Source organism: Ruditapes philippinarum, unplaced genomic scaffold (genome assembly GCF_026571515.1).
Source record: "Ruditapes philippinarum isolate M1 unplaced genomic scaffold, ASM2657151v2 ctg764_1_1_1_1, whole genome shotgun sequence".
In the NCBI taxonomy this organism is placed as follows: domain Eukaryota; kingdom Metazoa; phylum Mollusca; class Bivalvia; order Venerida; family Veneridae; genus Ruditapes; species Ruditapes philippinarum.
This window is the reverse complement of record NW_026857818.1, coordinates 40439-49713: the sequence shown is the minus strand read 5'-3', so window position 1 is coordinate 49713 and position 9275 is coordinate 40439. Positions and strand designations below refer to the sequence as shown.

Genomic DNA, 9275 nt, shown 5'->3' with positions numbered 1-9275 from the left:
TTCTTCTCTATTTACAAACAAACAGAGTTTTATTGATTAGTTTCTTTTTAAAATAATGAGTCACAGCATTTGTTGCAATTGTTTTACTGGCCAAGGTACTAAACCGTTGCAATTAAACAATACTGTATCATCAATTGTATTTAATAAGGTTATATTTTTTCAATTGAAAACATTTGTTATCATGGGCGTGCATCCAGGGTGTACAAACGTTCTATTGTGAACAAATTCTATATTTCTTAAAAGATCTTTTACCAAACTTTTACATTATGACTGTTTATCATGTGCTCCGGCGCATATTGTTGGCAATTATCATTTGCTTATAATTTTCCACATCCCTTTTGCACAATATTTGGAGAAAACCTAGTTTGAGACATCATCGTGAAATTTGTTATAGTGCTCTGCTCTGCAAATGACAAATACATGCTTTATTCCTCTCGCCCTGCTCATCAACTTTGTGTAGAGGTTTTGTTCACCATGCAGAAAACAATAATGCAGTAACCGTTTTAATTTAATATACATTATGGTTAAACTTTTATGTATATACTTCCTAGAAAACATAATGTCACCTAAAGTTTTTCTAATATTGTGACAATTTCTAATGAAGATTTACTCCCACGTAACCTGTTTATCATATATCATAAATAAGACTTGTAATGTATTAAGATAAAATCATTCATAGCTTTTTCTCAAATTGTTAATTGCCATGATTTTACAATAAAATGATATATATTTGATGAAGTTTCATTTGTTCAAGTCGTTTGTGCTACAATGATAGGCGTCAAAATTTGAGCCGCGTCGCGACAAAACCAACATAGTGCGTTTGCGACCAGCATGGATCCAGACCAGCATGCGCATTCGCGCAGTCTGATCAGGATCCACGCTGTTCGCTTTCTGTTTCTGTAATTATTTTAGAGTATGTAAGCGAACAGCATGGATCCTGACCAGACTGCGCGGATGCGCAGGCTGGTCTGGATCCATGCTGGTCGCAAACGCACTATGTTGGTTTTGTCATGACGCTGCTCATTTGTGTAATAAAAATGTTGAATTTAACACATTCTCTAATGAATAGTAAACATGTCATGTGATATATCTGTAGCATACAAACAATTAAAGCATTTTAATGTATAAACATATATGAACGCTCTGGTTTTAAATGCAATATTAAATATGATTGCGATATTTTGTTAAGTATCCTTATCAATGTTTGAGGAATGGTATTATTTATTGCAAGGAACATCTGACAATGCTTTTCTCATTTTCTGATTAACAGATGCATAAAAAGTATGTCCTGTCAATACATTTGCATTTAAAATACACTTACAGCGACATATAGACAAAGTTTTTCAAAAGAGCCGAGAAATGTGAATCTACATTTCGACAAGTAAATATGAATCTACATTTTGACAATAAATAATCGGCTTTTCTTTCTTTATTTTCTTTTTTTTTTTGGATAAAAAATACATAAAAAAGCAATCCACTTAAAGAAGGAATGTTAACGTTATTGTTATTTGGACATCACTTAAATTTCTTTCTTTTTCTTGCGCAATTTATCAAATTTTATAGCTCAGTCTGGGAACGGTCTTGTTTATTACTCGAGTGTTTTATTGCTTTTATTTTGAGAAGGAGAGAGGTTGATATTAACGTTATTGAATATCTAGGACATTAGTTCTAAACAGAACAAAGCAATGTTGTTTTTGTTTCATACTTATTTGTCAAATTGTATTGGAACTTATGGTGAGGAATGAACAATATCACGATGTCATTAAAATATAAAGGATAACTGTCTATAAATTTAAATGATTATGTAAAATTGAATCGATTGTATGCATTTGAATATCATTTTAAAGTCAATATCATTATTCTTGTCAATGTCTATCGGATTTGGTGAGACTGTTAAGATATCAATATATTATATATGAATAAATACAATTCGCTCCGAAAATTCATTCACACCGTCATTGTTTGTGCACTTTCTTTGTCATATAAATACCTTCCTGACAAGGGTGTCATTAATGTGTGTTCTTCTGTTATAGCATAACAAAGCTGAAAATGTCCCGATTGACCGCTAGAGAAACCTTCTAACATACAAATAAACCTACATTTATAACTATTTTAATATCATTATTGTCAAATACAGTAAAATTGAATTTTATAACTTGGTTAGAAATACATACATGAAACAAAAGTGCATGGTATTCGCTTATGAAAAATTTGTTTGTCAATACAATATGCATTACAATAAAAATGTAATCATCTTCAAAATTGTCATGATTGAATGGTTACAAGATTGAAAACAATTCAAATAATATATTCAACATTTGTAAAAGTGGATATGTCAAGTTTTAAAAGTTTAGTAAAAGATAGACACAATTTTGTAAATCGCTTCCAAAGTGACACATTTAAGTCATACTTATCACTTTTAAACTTAACAGGTATATCTTTCATTGCTTAATTATCTTTTTTTAAAGATTCAAAGCAATGTGTCTTCTCAAATAAAGACAGATTTACGAGCATCATATCCCTGACCATAGCCATCATTTATACTTCGAGATAACAAATGGTCTGGTCCAATTCGTTTATGTTTAGATCTCAGGAGCAGAACACAAGAATATCTCATTTTTTAAGGAGTAAACACGGGTACTGTGGTAAGAAAATCGTTTCGCATTTTTTGAAAATGCAAATATCACATGAAGATATTATCCATATTGTTATCTTTTAATTACTTAACACGTTGGCCATCTAACATTTTTCAAAAGTTTGTTAATTTCTTAGAACATCCTCTACAATCTGTATACAATATAACACAAATTGGAGACACCGCACTTTATTTGTCAATGAGAGGTAAGCAAAGTTCGGAGGATGTTTTTTCATCCTAAATGTTCAACAAATATGCCCTTATATGCCAAGAGCCTCCAATATTTCTGGACCATGCTTTTTGATAATTAGTATCATCTTATTTAAAAGTTCAATATAAACGCATGTGTCGAACTTTTTATGAGTTTACATATGTTTGCAAAATGAACGAAGGGGCACTTTACATTTATGACACATTTTGTCATGGTTATCTCGTATAAAATCGATCATTCAACCGTCAAATGTTTTTATATTCGTTCAAAATGTCTTTCATGATTGACATTGTTCATAAATTGCTTAGGCATATTTTTATCATATTAATGGTAGTCCTTTAAAACTATAAACTATAACTATAACTTGAAGTACAAGCTATAATTGAGATAGTTTGATATTTAGATAAACAAGTCTTTAAATGGTTGGCCACCGTATAAGTTCTATGTCAACACAATCTGTCTTTTTCGTATTTACTGACGATATGAGCTCTTGAACTTTCAGGCTTGCAAATATAACAAGACCTGAGAAAACAACAAAGCTTTGCTATGATACAAATTTATTAGAAAAAACAAAAACAAATTGTATTGTTCTTATTTTCAAATATCTTAATATCTAAAATTGATCATGGTTGTCTCAAGTATTACATCAAATGTTCTTTATAAGCTTTAATAAGAGAAAATAATTTACAACCATTTCAACAGATATTTTCCTTCAACATAATATGAGGTAAATATTCATTTCTATAATAACTGTGACCCTGGCGGCAAACAGCAAAATTTAACAACCATCAATTTGACAACGTTGTCAATTCTTAAACACATCGTGTACAAACATATTCATTAAATTCAATGCTCAAGAAGCCTAACATTAAATATCCCATCAATGAATCTTCCCCTACCGTATCTGTGAATATTACATGAACAACTTAATTCATAAAGCTTATCAAGTGTATATCTTGTCTGATGTAAGAAACAAACATACAAATTCCAAATACGGCATTCACAACTAAATACAGCTTCAGAGAAAATAAATTCATAACTTGTGCAGTAAACGGTTCAAGAAAACTTTTACTTGATCGTTGTTAGTTCATATTAATAAGTTTAATTTGTAATAAAAATAGCACAAAACATGCCAAACATGAATTACCTTAACACTGGAGATTGAATTGTATTGGAATTATAAGCAAACATAGTACGACAAATGTTTTGTAAAACATAAATATAGCATTTTTAATGAGATCATTTATTTATAACATTCACTATTTGATTATATGAACACTTGTTATTACACTGCTTAGTTTAGTATTGTCGAATTGAATCTTCTATACACATCGTGCCTTTATATTTCTTACAGTGCTATATTTTACTTTTAAGCCAGAATAAATGTTTAAAGTGCAAAACATTTTCTACAACTTTGCGTGGGTTTAAAGCAGCATGCCTTCAGAATCATGCTAGTTTATTAAAACGTTTGAAAATGTAATTTAAAAGTAAAATACATGTAACTTAAAAATTAACTTTTTTTTTTAAAGTTTAATTCTTCATATCCGAATGTATGCGTGGATAATTATGTCCAAATTTGTAAGCTTGTGATTTACAGCAGTTATAAGGTTTAAATATTATTAAAATAGTAAAATATCTCAGATTTTGAGAGCACGAAATCAGTTTTCTACTTTTAACAGATAAAAAGATATATTTCTATTGTATCATTAAATTCAATAACATAATCATGTATACCGGAAATGTATTGCAGCAATATCATGCAGTAGCTCAAACTAACTGCATGAATTTACATCATTAAATGTTTGTTATACACTTCACGTTGTAAATCTGTTCAAACCTACTTATCTTGTTCAAACAAATAGGTCACAAAGAATAGACTATATATGGTACTAGTATAACAAATAATTGACCTATTTTCTTTAAAAAAACAGAAAGCTACTTTACAATCGAGAAACACCGAAAATGTCGGATATTATAGCATAAGTCTCATTGGTTCCCTTCAAATCAAGAAGAAGGATAATTAGCAATGTCAAGTGTTTAGGTGTCAAGTGTCTAAACTACATTTAGAGTGTGAACTTTATGTTCTTAAGTAAAGTGAAAAGGAGCATTAACAGTAAATTGCATGTCTTAACAAGTGTTAGATTGACACAGTAAACTAAATGTCATTCTCTTTCAATTAGAAACGGAAGTGTATAATAAATGCACATGCCTTTTCTCATACAATGATTTGAAGATATGTCAATTAAAGATACATAATTTGAGATCAGCTTTAAATTAGATATTTATTCTATGCATGATTTAATCATGATTGTTCAAATAACATTTAAAGCATTATAATCATTGGTCAGCTCTTAAGCAGAAAATAAATTATCAAAATATAATTTCACACTCTTCAATGACAAAACTACATTTTTGAGATTTTCCCAATGTAGTACCTCAATTTTATTGTTGCTGACAATTCTGACAGTGTCACGCTGTTCATTCATTCATTCATTCATTCATTCATTCATTCATTCATTCATTCATTCATTCATTCATTCATTCATTCATTCATTCATTCGTTCATTTTATTATTATATTTTTTATTCATTCGCTTATTTGTTAATTTTCTTTCTTTCATTATTTCTTTCGAAGACATGTTCGCTCAGTACGTTCGTTCGTTTATTCGTCTGTTCATGAAATTCATTTTCATTGTTGTGAACGTTTCATCTTTAAAAACGTATAAGAGTGTATAATTTTAATAATGATAAATTGTTCATAAAATTTTAATAACCAACATTGTTTTAGTAAGGAAGTAAAACCGAGGACAGCTGAAACTGCGCTAAAAGTTTAAGATCAGGAAGAAGGATAATCAGGTTAGATAAAAAAGGAAAATTTATATTTTTAAATAAATAATTATGTCACTGTGTCATATAACTATGTATATTAAAACGTTATTTTGGCGCGTAAAGTCTGCATTGCTTACAGAGAACTAAGAAAAGAAACATGGTAAGTTTATCGTTTTATTTTGGAATAATTTGGTTAATAATTAAAAAATTTAAAATGGATAAAATATTTTGTTTGTTCGATTCAGAATAAGCCGTATATATATAATTTGAAAGTCATTTTATAAAATAAAAATTAATATAAAATTTTAGTTCGCTCTTGCTCTATCTTGGTCTTGTTTCATCTTGATTTATTCGCTAAAATTGATACAAAAACATTAATTTAACAAAGCTGCAAAATATGTATTTAAAGGAATGTTTTTACATTTTACTTTCATACAACTGTTTATAAATGTTTCGATTTGTAAGAATTATATTATGTTAAAATAGACAGTTTATATGATCACAATTAAATACCTTGAGATCTCACATAATTGCATATAATAATATTCATCGCAATTATGTTATGTGTGTGCATTAAATCTCATTTCAGAAGATATTAGGTTGGTTAATAACATTTACAATGATTTACTCACATTGTATGTGTTGTGAGAAGTCTTCCAGACCACGACCTTACCATGCTAACACTGCAAAAGTACCATCATGGGCGAAAGTGATTTGTCATTTATATAAAGATAAATGTATATGTACAGAGATACAAAACCTACCAGTGAAGAGAAGTGTGAGGGTAAGAGCATCTTATTTTATGCTTTTCGGTGGATTACTGATTTATCCGTAAAATTATATTTAATAATTTCACAGTTAAAATTATCAAAATATAATGACGAAACTATTTTTTAAGTTTTTCCCCATGTAATACTTAAATTGATTTATGACTAACAAATCCAAATGGTATCTCTCTGAATCAAACACAATTATTTTCCTTCCGTGAAGTACCCAATTTTTTAAAATGGCGGCCGTTTATATTACACAAAGCCTGGTCTAATATAAATATGGAAATATAGATGGATGGTGTGACATTTTGTCTACTAGAATTTATTGTTTATATTATTAAAACAAGCGATCATTCATGTTTTTTTTTTTATTAAAATGAATATATCACACTCAATCGTTGATTGTCAAACTTATTTTTCAGACCAAGACTTCTTGTTTTTCATGAGAAATTCGACTAATAGAGGCTACCAGTCGGGAAAACAGATTTTAATATTAAAGTTAATGTTAAGAAAATTTCGTTTTAACTTGTTTTTTAAGCATAAAATAAAAACAACATTTGTTTGTTTGTTGTGTAATGTGTAAGCAACTCGTGAGAATACTGTTTTTAAATCCCACTCGATGAAATAAAATTTCAACTTACACACAAACAAATAAATATCCTCTATATCTTCTCACATTTTTTTGCAGCTACAAAATTAGGTAAATACATCGGTCAAATGCCATACAATACTCTTAAGACATTTTTTTAGCACTAAAATGACGATTAATGCAATGCATATTAAATTCAATTAATTTGCTTCAGGAAAACACGATTGAAATCATTGGTGATGCATGTGACTTCCACACTTATGATAGCGACGGTAATGGAGAGATTACAAAGATGGAGCTTATAGCTATCTTCAAAAGACATGATTTGAGCCAACGTCTCTTCCAGGGCATGGATAACAATAAAGGTTGGTTTGTTGAGAAGATCAGATCGTATATTTTCATTACTATTTTATACAACTTTATTCAGTTTTCCAATGAAGTAATGAGTATTCATGTATTAAAGTAGCTCTGACAGATTTATGGCATATGTAAAAGGCCTATTATGCCAAAGGTATGCTTATGTTGTTATGACTGAAATACTTTAGAACTTTGTTTATGTCCTTTTATGTTATACAAAATGATAATCAATGGCCCATAACCCGAACAATCATTCGCTTCTGTTGCATTTGTTGATAAATAAAAATGTAATATTGAAGTATTTTGTATTTTATTTACATTTGCTACTTTTATAACGGCTAATTTGACATTCATAGAAAGGTTTTACAGATGATTAGCATGTTAAATATTCTGTAACCACATTTTTGCCCTTCTAAATAATGAAACTTGTATTTATTTACGAGGCATATTCTGCTGTTAAAAAGCAGCCAACATTTTACGAAACTTACAGCTTCTACACTCATCTAAATAGTTTTTTGTGTTCACGGCATATGCTAATTTGCATTTAACATTTTTTTCAGAAGACGGGGTCATTACCTTTAGCGAGTTCTATGAGACAGCACCACGGTACATACAAGGGTGTTGGAAGGAGAAAGAGAATAACTAGAGCTGTCAGTCGGAAAAATATTGTTTTTCATGTAATGTGTGCTTAGAAATTATTTCATACAAAAAAGCAGCTAGTAAACCCTCTGACATTATACAATTTACTGTTCATATTGGACCCAATCTCGTCTGTATTCGATATGTGAGATATAGTGTTTGTTTGTTTGTTTGTTTGTTTGTTTCACAAAATTTCCATTTTCTCATTCAGTGTCGTATAACTATACCGCTTTGATAAAATAGAATCAGAGTTTTTAAGCATGCAAACACATTTCTTCTTGTTCAGTTTAATGTTTAAAAATTAAAGTATAATGTATAATTAATTCCAACATACCAGTATGAAAGAACTAGTTTTGAGCCGCGTCACGACAAAACCAACATAATGGGTTTGCGACCAGCATGGATCCAGACCAGCCAGCGCGGATGCACAGTCTGACCAGGATCCATGCTGTTCGCTTTCCAACCCTATTACAAGTAGAGAAACTGATAGCAAACAGCATGGATCCTCATCAGACTGCGCGGGTGTGCAGGCTGGTCTGGATCCATGCTGGTCGCAAATGCACTGTGTTGGTTTTGTCATGACGCGGCTCATTTGTATATCGGTATTTCTTTTAGAGCAAATTGTGTATGTGTGGACGTAACACCAAACGGTTCAAACATTTTCCTTAAATTGCAGCATAATACACGTACATTGATGTTGTTTCTGAACATTTGTTCTGTTCACAAGCAATTTTTATTAATGGGTGGGCTTTATAACAGTAATATTCTATGTAAGACTTCTTTCGAACATCTATCATAAGATTCTGAAGCTTTTACCATTTATAATGTGCATATTAAGATAAATATTTTTTTTATGCAATTTGCTGTGTATGGTTGTTGGATTATATGGTCTTACAATAAAGGGATTACGTATGATAGCGAGATACCTCTTTTCCCTTATTCTGTATTCTGTCGTGCAATTACATTTATGTTTTACATTTTGTGTATGTTTGTATATTCCATTCTCACTTAACATGTTAAGGAAATGATTAGGCCAGTATTATCTTTCTTTTTTAATTATATTTCTTTTATTGGATTTTTACTCTCGCCAACACAGTACAGGTGACGAGGCGACATTCCAGGAAGACCTCATGTGTCCCTGTGTGCTTTTTAAAGGCACAAACGGGCACCTGTGTAAAACCACCGACGTTTCGTAAGCTAGCTGAATAGCTTTCTTAGAGGCGCGTGCGTGGCTCGAACCATCAGC

General features: G+C 30.4%; 1 protein-coding gene across 1 annotated transcript; it reads left to right on the top strand.

Annotated features, from left to right (window-relative positions):
• The first annotated feature begins 5759 nt into the window (after positions 1-5759).
• LOC132751150 (uncharacterized) lies at positions 5760-9009 on the top strand. Its single transcript, XM_060741284.1, has 4 exons — positions 5760-5834; positions 6264-6458; positions 7248-7398; positions 7951-9009. The coding sequence occupies exons 1-4, from the start codon at positions 5832-5834 to the stop codon at positions 8034-8036; spliced, it is 435 nt and encodes a 144-aa protein (XP_060597267.1). The 5' UTR covers positions 5760-5831; the 3' UTR covers positions 8037-9009.
• Positions 9010-9275: the final 266 nt, after the last annotated feature.